General features: G+C 31.1%; 1 protein-coding gene across 1 annotated transcript; it reads left to right on the top strand.

Moving 5' to 3' along the window:
• The first annotated feature begins 5,831 nt into the window (after positions 1–5,831).
• Positions 5,832–25,949, top strand: LOC131650681 (probable pectinesterase 53). The gene is made up of 7 exons (XM_058920382.1): positions 5,832–6,356; positions 22,399–22,618; positions 23,681–23,951; positions 24,086–24,272; positions 24,380–24,580; positions 25,436–25,671; positions 25,775–25,949. The coding sequence occupies exons 1-7, from the start codon at positions 5,832–5,834 to the stop codon at positions 25,929–25,931; spliced, it is 1,797 nt and encodes a 598-aa protein (XP_058776365.1). The 3' UTR covers positions 25,932–25,949.
• Positions 25,950–26,316: the final 367 nt, after the last annotated feature.

The raw sequence follows: 26,316 nt of genomic DNA, 5'->3' as shown, positions 1-26,316 counted from the left end.
TTCCGTGAATTAAACTTTGATTTTGTAAAAGAATTTTTTTTAAAATGGTATAAGAGGACTGGTCTATTTAACCCCCATTATAGACCGTTTCATTCCATATTCTTACCCAACAATAAAAAATTACCTACTAACTATACACGGGTCACGAATCATCATATTTCAACATATGCCCCTTACTATGAACGTGGTGCATCAAATAAAACCATCTTACACACCCTTTGAGCTTTCCCTAAGGTCATGCATGTTTTGAACTATTTTAGTTTTCCAACTCACATTCATTATTAGGAGGTTGATATGTATAATTGAATGAAAATTAATGTGGTTGTCAATCATGGTCTTTTGTTTCTCACTTGTTATTAATCATTTAGAAAGCTCGTAACAAAGAATCCTTCTAAGAAAACAGTCGCTCTCTCTTCAATATTCATTGTCAAATAAATACTCTTTTATACATTCTACCAAGAAGGCTTTTGGTGGTTCTAATAAGATATCAACCCCTGCACTTTATAGAATATACAGAATGTGTATATTTTCTGGTTATGTCATTTACATGAATGATAGTGGAATAAATAGGAGATACAAGTTATGGAGATTAATTTGTTGTCAACAATATCATAACAGATCAGCTAAAACTAAGGCAACAAATCAACACACATAATGACTAATTTAAATATATAATAACTACACAATATTCCTAAATGGTAACAGCTGCTGCTATAGTTAAGGAGCTGAGGCAAGAATCAAGGGACTGCTAGTTACGTGACTGTGCTAATACGCCCCCGCAAGATGGAAGAGTGGTCAGCGACGCCAATCTTGGAGAGAAGAAACTCATGACGAGGCCGAGAGAGTGGTTTCGTTAGTAAATCTGCTAGTTGGTGACTGGAAGGTACATGAGAAACTTTGAGTTCACCTTTTGCAATGATGTCACGAACGAAGTGATAGTCGATAGCTAAGTGCTTCATTCGTGAGTGGAACACTGGATTTGCACAAAGATATGTTGCACCAATATTATCGCAAAATATGTTCGGCGGATGAGTAATTTTGATCCCAAGTTCCAATAGAAGCTGTTGTAACCACAAAAGTTCAGATGTAGTGGTTCCGATTGTGCGATATTCAGCCTCTGTGGAGGATCTCGCAACTGTAGGTTGTTTCTTGGAGGACCAAGAAATGACATTGGGTCCGAGATAAACAATGTAGGCACCCGTGGACTTTCGATCAATAGTGTCACCGCCCCAATCTGCATCACAAAAGGCAGTGAGTTCAAGATTCTTTGTTGCTACTAGATGGAGACCATGTGAGATAGTGTGCTTGAGATAGCGGAGAATGCGTTTGAGAGCTTGCATGTGAGTTGCCGATGGTGCTTGCATGAACTGTGACAGCTTATTGACAGCAAATGCCACATCTGGTCTAGTGATAGATAAATAATGCAAAGATCCAATAATGCTGCGAAAAGAAGTAGCGACACATGGAGGTGTATCGTCATGGGTGCCAAGGGAGCAAGTAGTAGACATTGGAGTTCCTACTGGATTAGCATCAATCATATTTCCTTTTCGCAGTATGTCTCGAATATAATGATGTTGAGACATAAAAAATCCGGTGCTAGTGGGAATGAGTTCGACACTAAGAAAATGACTTGGTCTTCCAAGATCTTTTAGAGAAAACTTTGTAGCAAGACCATCCGGATTTCTTTTCAAGCGAAACACCCATTTGTTTCCAATGACATTGAAATGGGGCTGTGGAGGAACTAAAGACCATGTACCATTAGTCATGGGAGTTGTAAATTCTTCTGACATTGCTTGTTTCCACTCGTGGCACAACATTGCTTTTGATACACACGTTGGTTCTTCAGCTGGTGGTAGAGGATGTTTAGACACAGAAAAAAGTTTCTTTGGTTTGAATATTCCCGCTTTTCCACGAGTGATCATGGAGTGATTTGGCATTACCGAAGTTGAAGCTTGAGAAGGAGAACCTGCTGCAAGTGATTGAGATGAAGATGAAACATGTACAGGTGGTGGTTGAGGTGGGGAATGTATTGTGGTTTGTGGAGGGGAAAGAGGACTAATGGGTTGATTGGATGGTGAAATATCACTTTGGGTTAAAGAATTTGTTGGTGATCTGGATGAGGTGGGGCTGGCTGAGCGAGAGATTTGAGGAAGGTTAGAAGGGGTAGATTTAGAGAATGGTATTATAGAGGTTAAAGGTTGAACACCATAATCTATATTTGTATAAGGTTGTTTAGAGTCTGGATCAAGGTGAGATATATATGATGGCTTATTTTTGTTCGGTGAGTATGGGAAAATGTCTTCTAGAAATTGAACATGTCTAGAATGATGGATTTTATTGTTTTTAAAATTGAAGCAAATGTATGCACTTTGTGTGAGACTATATCCAAGGAACAAACATGGTTCAGATCTTTGTTCTAACTTATTATTTGTGTATGGTTTAAGCCAAGGAAAGCATAGACACCCAAAGGTTTTTAGTTTTTTGTAGTTTGGAGATGTTTTAAATAGTACATGGTGTGGTGTTCTCATGATAAGACCATGAGTGGGTAACCGATTTATTAGATAGGCAGTTGTTTGAAAGGTATATGACCAAAAATTGGAAGGTAGGGAGGCGTGGTTTAGGAGGCAGCGAGCTGTTTCGGTGAGGTGACGGTGCTTTCGTTCAAAGAGACCATTGTGTTCAGGGGTATGGTGTGGGGTAGTTAAGTGAGAGATACCATTGGCTTGTAAGAATGGTCGAATTTTTATAAATTCTCCACCATTGTCAGAGTAAAGGGTTTTAATTCTAGAGTTGAATTGTCTTTCTACCAAGTTTTGAAAAATTGGAAATATTGTTGAAACATCAGATTTGAGTTTTAGAGGGTAGAGCCAAACATACTTGGAAAAATGGTCCACAAAGATTACATAATAACGAAAACCATCAATTGAATTTACTGGAGCCGGTCCCCATAAGTTTGAGTACAAAATTTCTAAGGGACTATAACTAGAAATAGAAGATCTTGAAAATGGTAATTTATGACTCTTATTAGAAAGACAATCTAGACATTTATTAAAAGAACCAGAATAAGAAATATTGTTTGACTTGAGGGTGTGAAGGAGAGCAGGAGATGCAGGATGACCGAGTCTGTGGTGCCATAGTTTGAGTCTGGGTTTGGAAATTGCATAGGAAATTTGTGGGGCTGGTGCATTTGGTTGAAACCTGTACACATTATCTTCATTCAATCCTCGGAGAAGAATCTCCTTCGTATGCAAGTCCTTTACCTCGAAATGCCAAGGGAAAAATTCAATTGAAACTTTGTTAGTTTGGCACAGTTGAGAGACAGATATCAAATTTTGAGTAACATTAGGAACATATAGAATATCTGACAACTCTAAGGAAGAATTATTTGTAGAAATATTTGTGGAACCAATATGAGTGATGGGAAGTTGATTACCATTTGCAACTTGGAGATTGTCAGCTCCATGATAGTCTTCTTTGATGGATAGATTTCTCATGTCATTGGTAATATGGTGGGCAAGGTTGGCAGTGGCTTCCGCGATTGTAGCCGTTGTAATGACGTTGTGCAAGGTTGGCAGTGGCGGGAGCCGGTGTCGAGATCTGTTCTTCTCGCTGCAAGAACATCTCGAAATCCACCAATTTATCATAGAGTTCGTTGAAGGCGATTGATGAGTCACGAGTGCGAATAGCAGTAGTAAAGTCCCTAAATGTCGGTCCGAGACAATTCAAGGCATGGATAACCATTTCAAGATTGTCGATAGGATGACCTATGAGGGCCAATTTATCAGCAATATTGCGGATTGAATGCAAATAGGTTGAGACAGAGGAATTCCCTTTGGATATTGAACTGAGACGTTCTCGAAGTGACATAATTCTGGACTGTGATCGGTTTGAAAAGGCACGAGCAAGAGCAGTCCAGACGTCATAGGATGTATCTGAAGCCGCCATGACAGATCGTGCTTCAGAATCACACGAGCCAAGAAGAGCAAGATAAATTAGTTTATCTTGTCTGATCCATAAGGAATGATCAGGATTTGGTGATGTAGTTTCACCGGTAACGATAGTGGCAGGAGGACACTTCTTTGTGCCGGTAACAAAACCTTCAAGGTCACGAGCAATGAGGTGGGCGTTGCACTGTTTGTACCAGGCAGGATAATTGGTTCCATTTAACTTAATTGGAAGGTGAGAATTTGTGTTGAATTCCATAAGTTCTTTAAGGTTAGAGTTCTTTAGTGGAATAAATAGGAGATACAAGTTATGGAGATTAATTTGCTGCCAACAATATCATAACAGATCAGCTAAAACTAAGGCAACAAATCAACACACATGATGACTAATTTAAATATATAATAACTACACAATATTCCTAAACGGTAACAGCTAAGGAATAATTGTATATATAATGAACATGCATATTACTATCCTTATTTATCTATTTAAATTTTATATAGGAATAATGTTGAATACCTATTCTGATTTTATCATATGCTTTATATTTTTTTTCTTCTTTATTAGATTTTATTTTATTTGGTTTCATGTTGATAGTGAGTTGTATTTATTTTGTTCTTTAAGTTTTTCTCTAGTCCTCTTAAAATGTTTTCTTTTACTATTTCAATAATATTAATAAGACCCGAAAATGTATTTATCAATGGATGTAGTTAACAGTTCTAATTTAAAAACTCACCTTACTTGTGACAGGATGCTAAAACTCTAATTCATAAAAATTGTAAATTCTACACGGAGATAAAAATTTATCTTTAAAATTAAAAATAAATTATCTTTAAAATTAAAGATTTTTTATTATTTCATATCTTAAATATGTCAAAAACATTATATTATATAATATATCTAATAGATTATATAAAAAAAGATCTAAACATTAAAAACCTAACTAAATAGTAAAGAAAAATCTCAGGCAATAATATTAATTCTAAAGCAAGCTTAAATATCTAGACACTTTATTTAATTCCTATTTTCTTTTGTATTATTGTCCTATGGTTCTAAAACAATTGGTAGTATTTTTTTTAACAATATACTCCATTGGCTCCTAATTATAAGTAAAAAAAATCTTAAATCTTGATTGTTATTATAAATAAAAATTGTTAATTTTTATTAATTAATGTTTGTATTAATAATATATTTTGAATTTAATTAAAAAATATTTAATGTTGGTAATTGATTCATCAAATATAATTAATAATATTTAATTTTATTTTAATTCTACATGAAATTAAATTTTTTAATTATATTTAACAAAATTTTTTAATCAATAGAAAAATAATTATTTTTGCTTATAATTATAATCAGAAGAGAAGAGGAGTAAGAATCAATATTATAGTTACTCTAAAAAGTGACAAGAAAGTGTGGCGGCATTAAATGCTGAATTTGTGAATGGCATATGGAAAAAAGCAAGGAAAATTGAGTTTAAATTGGATGTGGCAACTTCTTTTCTTTCGTGTAGGTCGGAGGCGAAAGAGTTTAAATTTCTTGGAATCATTATTGGTTCTAATCCTAGAAGGATCTCTTCTTGGACATCGCTTTTGGATAATTTTAGGAGAAAATTGAATTCTTGGAAAGGGAGATATCTTAGCTTTGGTGGTAGGATCACCCTTTTAAAGTCGGTTCTGAGTAGTTTATCTATCTTTACGTTATCTTTTTATAAAGCTCCTAAGAAGGTAATTGGTGAGATAAATAAATTGCAAAGTAATTTCTTGCGGGGGGGATCAGATGAGAAAAGGAAAATTCATTGGATTAGTTGGAAGGAGGTTTGTTTGCCTCTAGACAAAGGCGGGCTTGGTTTGAGGAGTTTGGAAGAATTCAACATAGCGCTTCTTATGAAATGGAAATGGAGGATCTTGAAAGCTACTAATTCTTTGTGGTATTGGGTTTTAAAGGCGAGATATGTGGATGTAAAAGCGAAGGCGTTGGTTGGAGATTTGAATCATAATATTCGTGGAAAGAGATCCGTGTGGTGGTCGGATATCATGTCTTTGAGAAAACATCTTCCGAAAGATTTTTTTGTTAACAACATTAAGTTTAGTGTGGGGCTTGGCCACTCTATTCCGTTTTGGCATGTCGCTTGGTTAGATGTGGATATTCTTAAACACATCTTTCGAGCTTTATTTTCATCTTCTCTTTTACAGGATGTTGCTATTTCCGGTATGGGCGGTTGGGTTCTTAGCGAATGGAATTGGGGTGATTTTGGAGTGCAATCCGGGGCCAATCCAGAAGTGGCAGAAGCGCTGCCTAATCTCATTCAGCTGCTGCCAGCAGCGTTCTCTCTTGGTGTGGGGCCGGATTCGCCAAAGTGGCTTCCGGCAGAAGATGGATCCTTTTCTGTTTCAACTTGTTTTCGTGAGGTATGCAAGTTAGCCTTCCCGTACGGTCCGGTAAACCGCTATGATTCTATTTATTCCAATATTTGGAAGGTGGAGGTTCCCCTTTAAGTCAAAGCTTTTGCTTGGAGATGTTTCAAGAATAAGATTCCGACTAGAGATTCACTTTTGAAATGAGGTATTTCCTTATCTACTTCGAATCTCTTATGTGTGTTTTATGAAGTTTTTAACGAAAGTTCACAGCATTTGTTATTGGAATGTCGGATGGCGTAAGCGGCTTGGAATGATATGGCGTCGTGGATAGGCTTGAATTTTGATAAGTATCTTGATTTTAAGGAGAGTTTTTTGGTGTGGAGTAGTTATTGTCATAAAAAGAAGGAAAAGGAGAGGTAAAGAGGGATGCATTTGGTTGGCTATTTTATGGAGTATATGGCTAAATAAGAATGAAATCACCTTCAAAAATTCTTCTTGTATTCTAATGATTTAGTTTGGAGTTGCAAAATGCTTGTGTGGAGATGGTCTTTTGTAGGGAAAATTACTCATCCAATTTGCAACTTTTCTGAGTTTTACAAAAACCATTTGTATTACTTAAGCTAGGTTCAATTTGGTGAGTAATTTTCTGTTTTGGCTTTCATCCCTTTTGTAATCGAGTCTTTAGAACATTCGTTCTTATTTAATATAACTTGCTTACAAAAAAAAGCAAGGAAAATTGAAAAGAACTTGTATTTTTCCCTAGGTAAAGAAAAAATTAATTAAGTATGGATGACAAAATAATAATAATAATAATAATAATAATAATAATAATATTTTCATATTCAACAAAATAATAATAATAATAATTTTAAAACAAACAAATTAATATTAATATTTAAGTAATTTTATTAATTATTAGCAGATACGGATACCCGAGGGTACGACTTCCTTCAAATCCGTATTCGTTTCCGTAAAGAAATAGATAACTAAATATTTGTTTGTTTTATCCGTAGAAACCCATTAAACCATGAAGGTTAAATGAAGAACAATAAATAGGGGATTGAATTGAATTTCAAGATTAAAAAAATTTCGATCACCCAAACACAAACAACACAAGCACAACATTGATAAAATAACACAAGTATTTTTATCCTGATTCACCTCTAACTATGTTAGTCCAGTCCACTCGTCAAGGTGACCCTTCTTCCTACTCAACAAAGACTTAATCTACTAAACAAAACTTTGAGTACAACCACAATATCTTCTTGATTTATTCTCGTAAAAAACTTCTTAGAGTGTTGATATTGTGAGAGTTTGTAGTTGTGATGTGTTAAATCCTTTAGATGTTATTCATCTTCTTAAACCTTGTACCAATAACCCGTTGTTATGGTGCTCAACTTTATAGATTGAATGATAGATGTAGATTCAAGGTACATTAGGGAATATATTTTTTTTTTGTAAAGTTTGTTATGTGTAGCAAGATAAGAGTGTCTCAATACTCCATGGAAGACTTGGGTGATCCTGAGAAAAGGTTTATGCGGAATGTAACACCCCAAATTTAATTAATTATTTAATTAGATGAATCAAGGATTTATTCGTTGGAACTAGTCGAGGTTGAGATTTATCGGTATTATTCTAAAGGCATAATTGGATTAATATGTTGATTTGAGCAGTTAAGTTTATGGTCGGATTAGTCGAAAGATTATGAATTCGCGAGTCGGTATATTTAAGTTATGGATCGATGGTAAATATGGAATATTATGGGAAATAATATTCGGTTTTGTGTGGTTAAATATTTATGTATGCTAATTGGATTAATTGAGTAATTAAAGAGATATTATTTTTTTTAAATAAGCAAATGGTATTAAAGGGAGCAAAAGGGATGCTCCACCCCAATACAAAGAGGAAAGCTCCTACCTCTCGCTACAATCGAGAGGTCGAATATTCCAAAGATAAAAGTTACAAACATTCATCTTCTTTTGACAAGAAGAAAACCACCTCCAAGAGATATTATGAATTGGGCCTAAGTGAAAGAATATGACACAAAGAGATTGGATTGTGAATTAAGCCCAATTAAGAAAAGAATGATAGTAAGAGTAGGGCTTTAGAGGTTTCGCCTCATAACTCATTTTGTGGAAAAAGAAGAGAAAGAAGAGAAAGAAGGGAAGGAAAAGGAAAGCTATGGCATGAAGAGGAAGGGCTCTATTAGAGAAGCTTTTGCTAAGGTAAGGGTGGGGTTCTTACTCTCTAAGGGTTGGCATGATAATGTTTATGGTGGGTTAGATTGTATGTTATTCTCCATGGATGTGTAAGTTTGAAATTGTTATGTTTGATTGAGATCAATTGGGTAATGTTGTATGTATTGATGGAAACGATATGTTATGATGCTTCTTATCATGATTCTATGTGTGGATTTGAATTATAGCATGTTTGGTGGAAAGAATGTGAAAACCTAACTTTTGGACTTTGGATGAAATTCATAGATTTGCATGATTAATGGGGTTTTGATGAATTGAATGATGCATATGAGTTGTATATATGATATGTATGTGAATTTCGTTTGTAATTTTGAGCTAGAACATGAATTTGGGTGTTGGGATGAGAAGGGGGTTATGCTGAACTCGTGTAGGGGAATGTTTCTGCACTGCGATCGCGGCGCGAACAATAGATGGCGGCGCGAACTGAGTAGTTGGGAAATGGTAGGCTACTGACTTGTGGTTCACGGCGCGACTGTAGGGTGGCGGCGCGAACTGTAGGCAGATTTGGGAAATTCAAAAATGTGTAACTTTTGATCCGTAACTCCGTTTTATACGCTGTTCGAAGCGTTGGAAAGCTAATGTAATGAAATATAACATGATGCAATGAAATGATTCGTAGGATTTAGTCTCCTATTATTTTTATTAGGATTAAGGGATGAACTATGTTGTGTTAACGTATGAAGTATGCTCTTTGCGATGAATTGACATAATCATGTTGCGGTATAACTTGATGTATGTTTCTCTTAGGACGATACAATGCTATTGATATGATGATATGTACCTTCCTTATGATGAGATAATGACGTATGTGATGATATGCATAATTGATAAAGATGTTGTATGCTATATGCGATTAATTGTGCGTATTTGATATGTATGAGTCGACGATGATGTCATGTGAAGAATTAAAAATGAATATGACTTTATTAGAAAGTTGAATATAATGTGTTATGATGATTACTTGAATTAAATAATATGATGAATGTGTTGATGTTGTTGGTAATATGATGAATTTTTGTTGTTGTTTTAACATGTTGATGTTTGTTGTTGTTGCAATATGTTGAATTTGTTGTTGTTGTGCTAGTATGTGGAACTTTTCGTTGTTTCCGTAGACCCTATGGTCAATGTTGATGAGTTGTATTGTGATTGTTGTTGTGAAGTGAATTAATGTTGTATGATGATATGACATAGCGACGTGATTGTGAAGTGATGCATTCTTATGAATGATGATTTTGTTGTTGTTGAAGTTCGACATTATATTAATAATGTTCGATGGTGATTTAGACGATGTTGTGAAGTATTGTTTATGTGTTTGTGGATGTGTGTCATTGTGTCGTATCCATTGCATAAGCGTCCTATTAGCCTGAAAGATGGCAATGACTATTAGCCTGAAAGATGGCAACGACTATTAGCCTGAAAATGGCAACGACTATGGCCCAAGGGAAATTGTTTAAGTTGGGAGTTTTACTCCGAATGGTACCACATGCATTTGCATAAGTCGAGTCACATTTAAATTGCATTGATGTTGCTTTGAATGTATGTTTGTTGTTGCGACGTGATGATGCGATGTTTGTCGTGATGTATTGGAATATTACTTGTGAATTGCATATATTGTCATGGTTGATTGTTGACGTTTCATAAGTTGAATTATGTGATTTGAACTGTTGAGACGATGATATGTTTGTTGTGACATGATGATAGTATAATTGTGAAATTGAATATGTTGTCTTAATTTCTTAATGACATTGTTGCCGTGTTTGTAAGTTGTATTATATTGATCAGTGTTTTGTGATAAAAGTTGTTATAAGATGGTATGTGATGCGAAGTGGTGAAATTATGTATGATCTATATCTCCTATATTAGTTATCATGAATTCTTTTATATTTTAAGATATCTCACCCCTTTGCTGATATTTCCCCTACCATGAGAAATGGGCATGTACTCAAGCTTAGTCGTGGATGTTCGAGGTTATTGATGTGAAGTCTTTATGTTGCTTTATGGCAAGTTGAGTTGGTGTCCATTGCTCTGATACGTAGCACTCGGGGGGGATTAGTCGTTGTTGTTTAATTGTTGTATTCTATGATGACACTTATTTTAAGTTGAATTGAAAGATGTTTACATGTCGTAATTGGAAGTTATTGGATAAACTTTTATTTTCCGAAAGCTATGTATCTTTGCTAAATGCAATATAAGTATGTTTGTTTGGTTAAGTCGAAATGTGACATCCCATCTTTTATGAATATTTTGTCAAATGCACTCTGATTTTCGCTTATAATTGTGGGGTAGATTTAGGGTGTTACACGGAACAAATATGGGAGTTGTCCAATCATTGTTGGTTAGAACAATCGCTATGAAAAATCTTTGTAAGATCTGAGTAAATGTTACTACAAAAATTGAAGTTTGGAGCAGGATTATTGTGTCTACTGTCTAGCAAGTTTGCTGGATCAAAATCATTGAAGATCTTGAGCATTAGCAGCTAAGTAATCTACTTTACACGTTTTGCTTCCGTGAATTAAACTTTGATTTTGTAAAAGAATTTTTTTTGAAAATGATATAAGAGGACAGGTCTATTCAACCCCCCATTATAGACCGTTTCATTCCATATTCTTACCCAACAATAAAAAATTACCTACTAACTATACATGGGTCACGGATCATCATATTTCAACATATGCCCCTTACTATGAACGTGGTGCATCAAATAAAACCATCTTACACACCCTTTGAGTTTTCCCTAAGGTCATGCATGTTTTGAACTATTTTAGTTTTCCAACTCACATTCATTATTAGGAGGTTGATTTGTATAATTGAATGAAAATTAATGTGGTTGTCAATCATGGTCTTTTGTTTCTCACTTGTTATTAATCATTTAGAAATCTCGTAACAAGGAATCCTTCTAAGAAAACAGTCGCTCTCTCTCTGCAATATTCATTGTCAAATAAATACTCTTTTATACATTCTACCAAGAAGGCTTTTGGTGGTTCTAATAAGATATCAACCCCTGCACTTATTTCTTGGCATCTAGGGCCAGATTTAGCTTCATGCAACCTGACTCGTTGTACAGGGCCTCCGAAAAATAGGGGCTTCAAAAAAATTTAACTATAAACATTAAATAATTATGTATATATCTTATGTATGGTAGATTCGTACCTATGTACTTTAGATTAATCTCAAACATATATGCCATTGGACTAGGCCATATTAAAGGATAAATTTCATATTCATATTACTAATTCGAATCTTTACCCTTTAAATTTTTTTAAATAAATTGTTCATAATATTTATATATTATAATTAATAGTTAAAGATCTATAAGTTACTATATTATTAAAATATTTATAGTTTTTTAAATATTATTTAAAATTTTAATAAAATACAATTTTTTTCCTATTCTTTTTTATTAGGGTCAATTTTAAAAATTTGAACAGGGCTTCCAATTTTTTTGAGACCGCCATTTGGCACCCTCCCCCATAAAATATGATAAATGTCAACATAAGTGGTTGATCCATTGGTAATTCATGGTCATCCAGCTTTGGTGGTCTTTTGAAAAACACTTATGGAGGTTAGGTCACGGGTTTTGCAGGAAGTTATGGTTTCGCACCTTTAATATTAATGTCGTACTTCAAGCCATTTTTCATAGTTTTGATATTGCTTGAAGTTATGATTTCAAAAATGTGATTTAGGAGTCGGATATTCTCAAATGACTTTGAAGTTTATTCAAGAGGGTGTGTCTTTTATTCATTTTTATGCAGATTTGGTGGATTATATTAAATTCAATCTCTTATTTATAAAAGAGTGACGGTTTATCCATGTTCACACCTTATGCGAAGAGAATGTCATTGTTTTTTTTATAAGCAATATATATTGATAAGAACAAAGTTCTCAAATCGAGATTATAAAGAGAATGTCATTGTTGATTGGCTTGTGAAATTAGGAGCATGCTCAAGAGCTGAGAGTGTTTTATATTTATCATTCATCTTATTTAATATTTTTGTAGCATATTCTATGAAAATTGAAATTCTGAAGAGCTTAATTTTCTGTAGTTTTCTTTTTGATTTCAATTGATAAAAAAATATCAAGACTCTAAAATAATTGTTTAACTCAAAAAAAATTTAGATGAGAGATTCATAAATGGAAAGAGTTATTATTATTCATACAAAGAGATTCATAAATGGAAAGAGTTATTATTATTCATACAAAGAGATTTATAAAAGAAAACAATTGTATTATTTTTTTTAAACGGGAAAGAGAATGAAATGATAATATATTAACTTCTGTGATTTAAATGTCTGAAAAGCCTAATTACCTTTTGCAAAAATAAAATGATGTATTGTTAAGGAAGATTTTTAGTAACTATTATCATTTCTATTTGATATATGGATAATAATGAACAATAATATTTATTTAAATTTTTAATACAAAGTTATAAAGCTTCTTTAACAATCATTTGACTTTTTTTATTTATATACATGGATCCTTATTTTTATAAAAAGAAAAATATTATTTATATTATTTATATTCCATTTTTAACTGATATGTAATTGACAATACTTTTATAAAAGGAAAAATATTATTTATATTATTTATATTCCATTTTTAACTGATATGTAATTGACAATAACGATATGCTATCAATATCGATATGTTCAGTTAAAATGTCACAATAATAATGATACACTATTACTATAAATATTGTGAGTAAATAATAATCAAGATTAATAATAATAATTTATTACTATTAATTCTTATTATTTAATAATAATAATAATATATCATTATTATTAATATTTAATTTTTTGGAATTTTTAAAATTGAAAATTGAATATTTATGATATATTTTAATTTTAAACCCTAAATCCTAAATATTTTAATTAAATCATCATTTATTAAATTTAATTTATAGTTCTTACGCAACGGTGATGATTACTACTTTTGAAATATTTTTTAATTAAAAAATAAAAAATTAAATGAAATTCATTTTCACATTCATTATGAATATTTTTAATACATATCATTTATTTAATATATGATGATAATATCTTTATTTAATTTTTGAAATTATATGAGATTTTATTTCAATTATAATAATAAAATATTATAAGACAATAAAATACTTAGTTTAACACGTGTAAAATCCTACTATACTAATTATTAAAATCATGTCTTACTAATTATTATCGTCTTTTTATGTTTCAAAACTTGAATTTATTTTAAAAATATAATGCAATAATAATTCTAATTGATAAAATAAGTGTATAATTGATAAATTATATCATTATACTATAAAAACAACATTTTTAAATAGAAACAAAAAAATTCTTCTAAAACGACACTTAAAAATTAACCGAGGAAATAACATTTATACTAAAAATTGATATAATATTTGTTTCAACAAAAAACATGAGACAATTATGATAATATGGAAAACACAATTCTCTTATGAAATACTCAAATTTGTCATTATTTTTATTTAATTTATTTTATTATATATTAAATATTTATAAGAAAGATGGATAAATTCATACTATATTTTTGCATATGTAAATTCATAATATATAAATTTTATATTCATAAAATATTTTTTACAATTTACTTATCAAATTTCATTTTTTTAAAACTTTTTCTTTTAAGTTTTTCAACAATGGTTATTTGTCCAAGATTTGTCAGAGATTCGTTATAAAACTTAACTGTGTTTAAATTTATTTTCTATTAGAGGATAAAATTATATAATATCAATAGAATCCATAAATTTACACAATATAGAAGAATTTTAAAATTATAGGCATGCCCGACGGGCTGAACTTATTTTTCTAACGGACCGACAAAATATTTACTTAAATTGAACCAATATTAGAGATCATTAAACCCGACACGACAAAATATTTACTTATATTAAACAGATATTAGAGATCATATGTTTAATGACTTCTGAATTACTATAGCATATATTTGGTATAATAGCAATTATCAAATCTATGTACTATATCCAGACAACTACTACAACTTGATAAATAAAATTAATATTTATATGACAATCAACATTGAAATTTTTTTCTATTAATTTGTATAAAATAATATACATTTTTTAACTATAACTACATAATATTTATTTAATATTTATACCGATTTTACGCAACCCGTGCAAACGCACGGGTTCTTTACTAGTATTATACTACAATTTTAATCGGTTCTATATGCGCACAAATTTTCTTTTAATTTATTAATATTTTTATAAATGAAATATTTTTGAAAATATTATTATTATTATTATTATTATTACTATTATTATTATTATATTTTGCAAATTTAGAATTTTCAATTTCATATAATAGATTTGAAAAGATTTTAGAAGCACTTATTAAAAAGAATGAAAATTCAAGACTAGAGCTAGAAGTGTGAAATTGAAAGTTGATTCCATTTTACAATGACATTTATACATAGAAATCATAAACTCCCTTTGATTATGATTCATAAATAAACTTCAATTTCAAGTGTGATAGAAATTTTATTATTTTTTCAAACAAAATATTTGCATTAATTATATTTGATTATATTAATTGACTATAACAGAAATAATTAATTCATATAAAATATCATTCTCTCTGTTTTTTATTATAAGTCATTTTGGAAAAAAAAACATTTATATTTTAATATAAGTCGTTTTACCATTCCAATAAATAATTAATGATATTTTTTCTATTATGTTCTTAAATATTTATTATTCTCTCTTTTCAATTATGTAAATTTATCTTTCACATATCATTGATGAAAGACAATTTCATAAAAATCTTCATAATTTTTTATTTTCATACATGAGTTATTATTTTTCTTAATATGTGTGAAAAGTCCAAACAACTTATAATAAAAAAACAGAGGTAATAACATTATAAATTTTTATTTGATTATTTATATAAATTATAAAGATTAATCTCTAAAATCAAAAGAACAACAATATACAACAAAACTTTTTCAAAAAAAATTAACTTGTCTCATCCAAATATATAAGTGCTCTTGGATTGAATGAAAATTATATATGTGCTCTTGGATTAAATAAAAACTAATTAATCATAAAATCAATAATAAAAAACATAAAGAAGGTAAATATGATGAAAACGTTGTTTTATGGATTATATTCAATTTTATTTATTGATCATAATTAGAATAATCAATGTATATCAAATATTATCATCATAATTTACTGTCAAGTTGACAAACCAAAACTATAACAAACACCATTTCGTGATATTTTCGTCAAAAATAAAGTTATATATAGCATTGCTCTGCTTGATCTATTAATGTTATTATCAAAATGATAATTATAGTGTTTATATTTGATAATTACGCAAACTAGGGCGCCCTCGCCCAATAGTTAGGTTGTCCGGGAGAGGCTTTAGAAGCATTGGTAATGAAACAACCCATTATTACAAAGGCAGAGCACATGAAAGAATATGAAAGGATGAATAGAGAGTGCAAAAAATCGTTTTCCAAAGATTATGTCATTACTTTAATCTAATTAAAAAACGTAAGAGTGAATAGAGTTAAATGGAATTGGGGAAACTATTTGTAGACATGAATTACCCTCACAAAATTAAAATTTGTGTGTAAATGAAAAAGGATACTATAGAGATTTTAAGAGCATATTGTTTTCTTATATGATAGATATGAGATTTTTTTCAACTAAATTAGAAATAAAGCTCTTTTTCACATTAAATCATATTTTTATTCCAACTAAAATTACCACAAAAATCATACAAAAGAATTAAATGGAAGGAAAAGGACGTACTTTTTCAGATTAAATCAAATTTCTATTCCCACAAAAATAATACAAAAGAATTAAATTGAAGGAAAAGTGCATAAAATCAAGGATTTAACGGTAATAGTAATGATGATTGATGATAGAATTAAAATCACTCATGTGAATTATGCATGTTTCAAAACTTTTTAATTTGATAATTGATATGTTAATAATGTGGAGGAAGCTACAAGATATTTATGGAAAAGGACTCTCTTTAGTCATGGTTAAGAGTGATGGATGCAAATAAATGCCTCACATAATCATTTATTTTCATACTCTTTTTATTATGATTATTTTTTTTGGGTCATGCTAACGAGTGCCCCAGGGGCACTGGTTAAGCATTCCATATAAAGAAAATATTCAAGGTTCAATGTATTGAATACACAGAATATTCTTAAAAAAGTTAAACATTTATGTTTTCAATGCATTGAATACATATATTTTAGGTAAAAACATATCTTTTTACTTTATTAAATGATGTTTAACTTACTTTTTTAATCTCTTAACCAGTGCCCCGGGGGCACTCGTTAGCATTACCCATTTTTTTTATGTTTTTTACTAAGTGTTTTTAATTTTTGTTCAAATAATTTAATGTCATTTATTTCATTATTTATTTAAAAAAAACATATTAACTTAAATAAAACATTAATATTTAATAAAATAACATTACATAGCATGTCTTCTTCAAATACATATTAACTATTCAAATACATAAACAAATACATATTAAGTACATTAATCTTATAATACTAACACAAACACAAATTAAAACATTACATCAACTCTTACACGCTAAAATAAAATAATAATAGTATATTTCTTACTACAATCCTCCATTGTTACAATGTTCATCTCTATCAGCACATAAAACATAGCGCCACTTGCATTTGGGAAACATATATTTATCCGGATGCGTTTTCAAATAATCTTTCAATTTTTTCTTGTTAACAAATACACTGTGACATACATGGCAAGCGTTACCATCATCGTTTCATATGGTGTCGCGGCTTCCGGAAGCCATACATCCAGAAGCAACGCATATCAACATGTTTCCCTTTTTTTAAAGGGAATTAGCTAGAAAATATGAAGCAACAGTGTGAAGTGTGAAGAAGCAAGAGTGTTGTTAAGTACAGTGTGAAGTGTAAAGAAGCAAGAGTGTTGTTAAGTAGAATCTTGAACATGGTTTTTGGCTTTGGCTTTCAATATTTTCCCAATTAGGCATTATGAAATTTTTCCCATGCTTTGACAATTTCAGCTTACATAACATCACTATACAACTTTTATTTGCTAAATGACAAAAACCATTATTAGACTATTTTTATTCACACTAAAAAAAATCATGCTGACTAAAGGGTAATTAAATAATTTTCAAAATTTTCAAAAATAGTAGAGACTAGAATTGCATGCTTAAAAATTTTGTAGGTATGAAAATCTAATATTTTAGTCGGGACTAAAAATAAAATTTAAGATATTTATAAATACTAAAAATATATTTAACCCTTTAATTAATTTTATCTTTTTCAACAGTGAATTTCTCTCTCCAAAATTAATTTGTCTTTTACGTCTACATGACCACCATACAAAAATAGACCACAAACACTCCATATCATAGTTGATAATTTTATGGTAGTTGAGATCCACTTGCAAAAATCCCGACTTATCCATTCGTATGCCACTATTATTTTCAACCCACTTGCAACCAAATACAGGAATTTGAAACTTTGCGTAATCAAACACCAAAATGCGCTCGATAACCCCAAAATATACCAAATTTGCAAATTTCGGATTTAAGTCATTCGCACTTGATATGTGCATTGCTTCAGCTACCAAGGTAACACCACTATTTTGCATAGTACTTTTATCATCCTGTTCTTTGGTATAAAATGTGTATCCATTAATTGCGTATGCGCCATAAGAAAACACAATTATACTTGGATCATAGGCTAAACATCTCAACCTTTCTGTTACTGAAGCAGGATCTGAATGATACTTTGAACAAATATGTTCCCTAAACCACGGTATGAAACTTCGATTGTGCTCTCGTACTATCTAGTTCTCATTTCTATTCGGATTTAAATCTCGGAGAACAACCTTGTGCATTTCAACATACGGCTCAACCTCAATCTCATTGTGCAGAACATACAAGTGCGCTTGATCCCGTTCGACCATTGATACTGTCACAACTTTATTTCCAATTAGCCTTTTTCCTTCTTTTTTTTCGACAATATGAGATTTGGGGAGTCCAATTGATTGAACATTTGACAGATATTCAATACAAAACTCAACCGCTTCTTCAACAACGTATCGTTCGGCAATACAACCCTCCGGTCGACTTCTGTTTTTCACGTACCCTTTTAATATTTTCATATAACGTTCAGCAGGGTACATCCATCTCATATAAGCTGGTCCGCACAATTGTGTCTCTTTCACAAGATGAACGACTAGATGAACCATTATGTCAAAAAACGAGGGAGGAAAATACATTTCAAGATCACATAAAGTAACAACTATCTCTTTTTGCAATGTTGGTAAGATCGCGGGATCGATCACCTTACTGCAAATTGACCTGAAGAAAAAACACAGTTTAGTTATTGCGCTTCTTACTTTTTTTGGCAGAATAGAACGTATACCTATTGGTAAAAAATGTTCCATTATAACATGGCAATCATGCGTCTTCAAACTCTTTAACTTGAGGTCTTTCATGGACACAAGTCTTCTAATATACGAAGAGTAGCCTTCTGGAACTTTAACTTCACTGAGGAACTTACACAACGTTTTCTTCTCCTTTCTAGATAGAGTGTAAACAGCAGGTGGCAGATATGTTCGTCTTCCTTCCGTCACGGGTCCCAATTCAGTTCTCATCCCCATGTTTACCATGTCATTCCTTATGTTAACGCCATCCTTAGACTTTCCTTGTATATTGAGTAACGTACCTATAACGCTGTCAAATACATTTTTTCAATATGCATAACATCCAGGAAATGTCTTACGTACAACGACTTCCAATATGGAAGTTCAAAAAAATTTGACTTCTTCTTCCACCCACCCTTGACAAGTGAATGTGCAAAAGGCTTGCCAAACTGAGTGCTCACATCTTTCACCTTTTCAAAAATTTGATCACCTGACAAAAAAGGCGGGGTTGTACGATGTTCGGCCTTTCCATTGAATGCTTTTCTCCACCCACGGTAGTGATGATTAGAATTTAAGAATCTACGATGGCCGAGAAACACATTCTTCTGAAAAAGCTCCAATCGTGTCGTATCGGTTTCATCTTCACAAACAGGACACGCTTTTTGACCTTTATTGTTGTACCCGGATAGATTTCTGTATGCTGGGAAATCATTAATTGTTCCAAACAACATCGCCCTCAAGTTGAAACTTTCTTTCCTATACCCATCGTAAACCTCCACACCGTTCTCCCACAAAAACTTTAAATCTTCGATTAAGGGTGCCAAGTATACGTCTATGTCATTCCCTGGTTGTTTAGGCCCAGAAATTAGCATAGATAACATCATGTACTTACGCTTCATACATAGCCACGGAGGTAGGTTATAAATCATAAGAATCACAGGCCATGTGCTATGCGAGATACTTTGAATACCACGCGGGTCCATTCCATCAGTAGACAATGACAAGCGAAGGTTTCTTGCTTCTTTTCCAAATTCAGGATAATCAGTATCAACTTTCATCCACTGTGGTGAGTCTGCCGAATGTCGCAACTTTCCATCAATAATTCTTTCATCTGCATGCCAAGTCAAGTGTCTTGAATCGGTCTCACTACGATACATGCGTCTAAATCTCGGAATTATAGGAAAATACCATAAGACTTTGGCCGGAGACAACTTTTTCTTATATCGAGGGGCACCGCATTTAGGACACTCATTCAACGCTGCATACTCGTTTCGAAACAAAACGCAATCGTTTGGACATGCATGTATCTTATCATAGCTCATGCCAATAGAGGACAATATCTTTTTGGCTTCATACGTTCGATTGGGAAGAACATTATCCTTTGGTAGCATATCTTTCATAAGGGCTAATAACTCTGTGAAACTTTTATCCGACCATCCATTGTCCGCCTTTAAGTTGTACAACTTTAACACCGCAGACAATCTTGTGAATTTTGAACAACCATCATACAACGGTTTATCTGCATCTCTTACCAACCTCTCGAACATTTTGGGACAATCCTCAAGATCTTCTTCAAGCGCTTCTGCAGTCTCTTCGACTCGATCGTAATCGTATGTGTCTGTGCAATCGTCGTTTGAACCATACTTCGTATTACACCTCGACTCAACATTCCTGTTACTTTTCTCACCATGCAAACTCCAAACTGTATAACTTCTATCAATTCCAAACCGTAGTAAATGCGATGCCATCTGTTTCCCGTCAACCTTATCCCCATAACAGCAACCCAAGCAAGGACACGTCATTCGAATCGGGTCTTCGGAGTGCGCAGCCGCAAACTTAACGAATTCCCATACCCCTTTCTCGTATTCTTTTGACAATCGGTTTGAATTCATCCATGTCTTATCCATGTCTTAATTAAGCTAAACAAAAACGGTCAAACTTTCACTCTTCACAAGTAACCCCTATGGCGAATTCAAATCACAAAGTTAGTAAGTTCATAATGTCAGTATAATGCGTTTCTGTCAAAACGCATAGTTTTTGAAAGCTCTTGAGCCTCTTTCATTTCTTCTTTGAAAGTAGATAACATGACTATAGTTTTTGTTAGAAATCATAATGTCAGTATAATGCGTTTCTGTCAAAACGCAAAGTATAAACGGAATGAATCCGGAGCAATAAAACGCAACATATATAATCACACAATTTCAGACAAATTCATCATAATACCAATAATTTGAGAAAGAAATTTACCTCGGATGTTACCGAACTCAAGAAAACGCCAAACGCCAAACTTTTACTCTACACACAAGTTACCCCTATAGCAAATTCACAAAGTTAGTAACCACCAAGACAAAATCGATTGAATAAAGGAAATCAACAATAGTTTGAAGTGTGTACATACTCGTAAATATGTAGTACCAGAGTCAATGATACGAGCTCCAAAGAGATCCAAAGTTATCAATCCAGTCAGACCTATACAAGAAATTCAATGCAATGTATGATTATAATAAGAATGGGTGAATAGTGCAGATTCCATACATTCATATCTCATTCAGAATAATTTCAAAAGCAATTCGAAGCGAAACTGACATGAAACCAACTCACTAGGAGTCACTTTAAAAATAATAAATGAACTAAAAGATAATACCCCCACTCCTTTTTATTTGTACTATTTAACAACTTTGCAACCCTAAACTCAGATTAATTATAATAACTTTACAATTATAATATATATATATATATATATATATATATATATATATATATATATATATATATATATATATATATATATATATATATATATATATATATCCCACGTTTATGGTTATGAAAACATGCAGGCCCATTAATGAACAATAAAAGAGGATAAACTTTTAGAGGGATTTGATTATTTGACAACCACCGTATCCACTCCTTTACTCCTTCAAATGAGGATAAACTTTTCTATCCAAAATTTGATCCATTTCCGGTTTTCAACTAACAAATTATTGAATTTAATTTAGATGTAAAAATATGGTAACTAAATAAAAATGTAAATGCTGATAGTATATATATCATGGAGGCAGCTTTATTTTTTATAGCAACTTGTGTAATAGCATATACACACACCACAAGTATAATGGAAAAATTGTATGAAGAGGTTGAAGAGCCAGTGAGTCCTCATGAATAGTATTTCAACACCTCTGTCACGTGTTCTTATATTTTTGCCTTTCTAGAACTAGCCACTTCATTTGATATCTCACTAGCTATACCTTTGATCAACAATGTCTTCCTCCCTATCAATCCACGTCTCTCCTCTATTATGGTTCTATAAATATCTCTTCCATATAAATTTTATTACTTTCTACTATTACTTCATAATTTATATACCAAATTTTACTTATTAGTGAATTTAATTAATTTGCAACAGGTTAGAAACAAAGATGGTATGAGATGGAAAAAGGTTGAAGTGAAGCCAGAAGAGCATGTAAAGGTTCCTAAGTTTCCTGAAACCACAAATTCATCACCAATTGAACTGTATGACAGTCATCTTAGCGACTACGTAACCGGCATTTTCGTTGAAAGAACACCACAAGAGAAACCACTTTGGGAAATTCATGTTATAAATTATCCAACAAAAAATGCTGCTAGTATTCAGTCATTTACACAATTGAACTAAAAACAAATATGCATTTTCGTTGAAAGAACACCACAGATTTCAAACCTTCAACCAGTCAACTTAAACACATCAAAGCAGCACCAACTTAAACAAGTATTCAGTCATTTACACAATTGAACTAAAAACAAACATGCTCTCTCTAACAATCTGAGCATTCATTTTGGTTCTTAAGTAAGCAGAGCAGCACCAACTTAAACAATCAAAGCGAAAATAGTGAAAGATGAGAGAAGTACTATGCACAAAACCAGCTATGACAATAATTCTTAAACAATAATTTTGAAACATAGTGTATTATTATATGTGTGTATTTATATATATATATATATATATATATATATATATATATATATATATATATATATATATATATATATATACCATATGTGTATGTGGATTGAAGGGCTTACCTACCATAACCAATGTCATATTGTTTTTCTCTCTCACTTACTAATAGTCATATTTATGAAGAAATTAATTAAATTTTGGGACATATGAAATAAAAAAGTATTAATGATAGCAATTCATTAAAATTAAAAAAATTAAACCAATTTTATCGTTTTGTTTGCAAATTAGGTTAAGCATACATCGAGATGAAATGAATAATTTTTTGCTAAGTTAAAAAACAACACTAAAAAGATTAAGTTGAAGGAAGTTAAGATTTCTCTTTAATATTTACATTTTCTTTCTAATCTTAGAATTCATACAGTATATTAAAATTTGAACGTATAACTATTTTTAGCATTTAAAAAAAAAATTTACTTACTGTGACAAATTTAGTCATATTTATGTGAATGTCATGGTTCACAATTTATTTACCACATTAATATATTCATTAATATCATGTGTCATCCTATATTCATTTTTTTTATCGACTTGAAAATGAGAGATATTTTTATAATAGTGATAACCATAGATACGTGTGTATATATTATTAATATGTGTATGCCTTTATATTTCATAACTTAATTTATCTTGAAATTTATACAAAGTATTCCTACCATGGTTTTAAAATTTTATTTCCTTCTCATTTTAGTTTTGTTTTCACTTTTTCGCTTCACTTTTGAATCAAATATTCTTGAGCCTAATTATAAACAAAGAAACATTTTAGTAAACAAAGAGGATGTGAATGTCATTGAACAACAAAGTCTCGATTTAAAATTGAGGGAAGCTGAGAGTAACAAAATTCATATAACTATTAGCAAAGATTGTAACTCTAATTTCACAACTATTACAGAAGCTCTTAATAGCATTCAACCACAAAACACTAGGAGAGTTATTTTGTTGATTGGACCTGGGATTTATAGGTAACAACAATACTCATTATAATCAATATATTAACTTTTACCATTTTATTTGTTTAGTACATTTTATTACCTAGTTAAATTGAAACTGTTATTGTTAAAGTTGTGTAATTTATTGAGATGTTGAATTCTTTTAGGGAGAAAATAATGATCCCACAAACGTTGCCTTTCATAACTTTCTTTGGGGATGCAAGTAAACCGACTTTTTCTTGGAATGATTCAAATTCTACCATTGGAAGTGATGGGCATCCATTGGGGACGTTTAATACTCCCACCGTTGCTGTGAATGCTGACTATTTTATGGCCATCAACGTAACATTTGAGGTACTTACATAATAAATAAACTTACTATTTATTCAAAAATATCCTACATGAAAAAAACATTATGATAAAGATAGTTACTCACTAGAGTTAATTATTTGTTAAAACAGAACACTGCTTCATATTTTGGAAGGAAAGTAGAACAAGCCGTTGCGCTTCGCATTTCCGGTAACAAAGCTGCTTTTTACTATTGTACATTCCGTGGAGTTCAAGACACTCTATATGATCATAAAGGTCTTCACTATTTCAAAAATTGCTTCATAGAAGGCTCTATTGATTTCATCTTTGGCTTTGGAAGATCCCTATATGAGGTAATCTTCACTACTAAATTGAACAATAGGGTAAATGATGGTCCAAAATAAGTGAAAACTTTAGACTTTCTATAAAATTAATAAAATATGTAAGGTAAAAGTATACTTATAAAAATATATATGACTTTTAAAAATGGCTTGCAGAAAATATAGAAAAACAATTTTTTTACAAAACATTAAAAATCAATTTTGAATTAATTGTTAATACTTCAAAACTGTAATTTTTTAGAATATTAATTTTGAATTAATTCCTAACATATATGTCAGTACTACTATGTTTGTTAAAGTGGTGTATTGTTAAACTGGCCTAATTGTTCTTATTTGGTAAAGTACAAAGTCTTGGGATAAAAACTAAAAACTTTTTTTTTTCAATTTTTTCTCTCTTTTATTAATGAAAGTGTTTCTGACATAGATTTATATTAGCCGTTTCAATGGCATATACCGCAATATTATTTTGATGAGAGTTAATTAATGATACTAAAATAAGAGTTAATTAATAATCCTTAGTATCAAGTTATATCTCTATTGAAATTGGAAAATGTTAACAAGTGTCTTTGCGGTCGAGAGCACTCTAAAGACACTCTTTAAGTGATTAAAATGATAAAAAAAATTAAAATATCTATAATCAATATATTAAAAGTTGAAATATTGACTTTTGTAAAAAAAAAAAATTATTTAATATTCTTAAAAAGAGTGTCCGAGGGTACTGACTCATTGAAATTATGTGTTATCTTTAACAAATTTACACAAATTGAAATTTTAGCTAATATAGTATAGAAAATAAAAATTATGAGGCCATGATTGCTTGTTTTTTAATTAATCAGTGTTTAATTTTTTTATTCACTTGGATTGCAGGAATGCACTCTAAATTCAATTGCTAAGAACATAGGCTATATTACTGCTCAAAAACGATCAAGTTCATCATTAGATTCTGGATTTTCTTTTAAAAAATGTAGTGTGAAAGGTAGTGGTCAAGTTTATCTGGGAAGACCATGGGGAGAATATTCCAGAGTCATTTACTCTTATACTGAAATGGAAGAGATTGTTCTTCACAAAGGATGGGAAGATACTATGAATGGAACACACCATGCGTTAGTACTCTTAATAATTTTCCATCAATTTCTTTACTTTATACAATTCTTTATTAAATGCAATGAAGGATTAATTATTATATAGGTGTGTAAATTAATGCAGCAATACAGTATACTATGGTGAGTACAAATGCAGTGGACCTGGATCCAATTTTTCTGGAAGAGCTCCATGGGCGCGAAATCTCTCTGATGAAGAAGCTCAACCATTTAATGAAATTCATTTTATTGAAGGAGAAACTTGGCTTATCAACCCTAATTAAAATGATACTTTTGTTTATGAAAACAATGCTTTAATCTTTAAGTTTTTCTCTAGTCCTCTTAAAATGTTTTCTTTTACTATTTCAATAATAATATTAATAAGACCCGAAAATGTATTTAGTAATGGATGTAGTTAACAATTCTAATTTAAAAACTCACCTTACTTGTGATAGGATGTTAAAATTCTAATTCAAAAAAATTGTAAATTCTACACGGAGATAAAAATTTATCTTTAAAATTAAAATTTTTTTATCTTTAAAATTAAATATTTTTTTATTATTTCATATCTTAAATATGTCAAAAACATTATATTATATAATATATCTAATAGATTATATAACAAAAGATCTAAACATTGAAAACCTAACAAAATAGTAAAGAAAAATC

Source organism: Vicia villosa, linkage group LG2 (genome assembly GCF_029867415.1).
Source record: "Vicia villosa cultivar HV-30 ecotype Madison, WI linkage group LG2, Vvil1.0, whole genome shotgun sequence".
Classification (NCBI taxonomy): Eukaryota; Viridiplantae; Streptophyta; class Magnoliopsida; order Fabales; family Fabaceae; genus Vicia; species Vicia villosa.
This window is presented reverse-complemented; position numbering and strand designations above follow the sequence as displayed.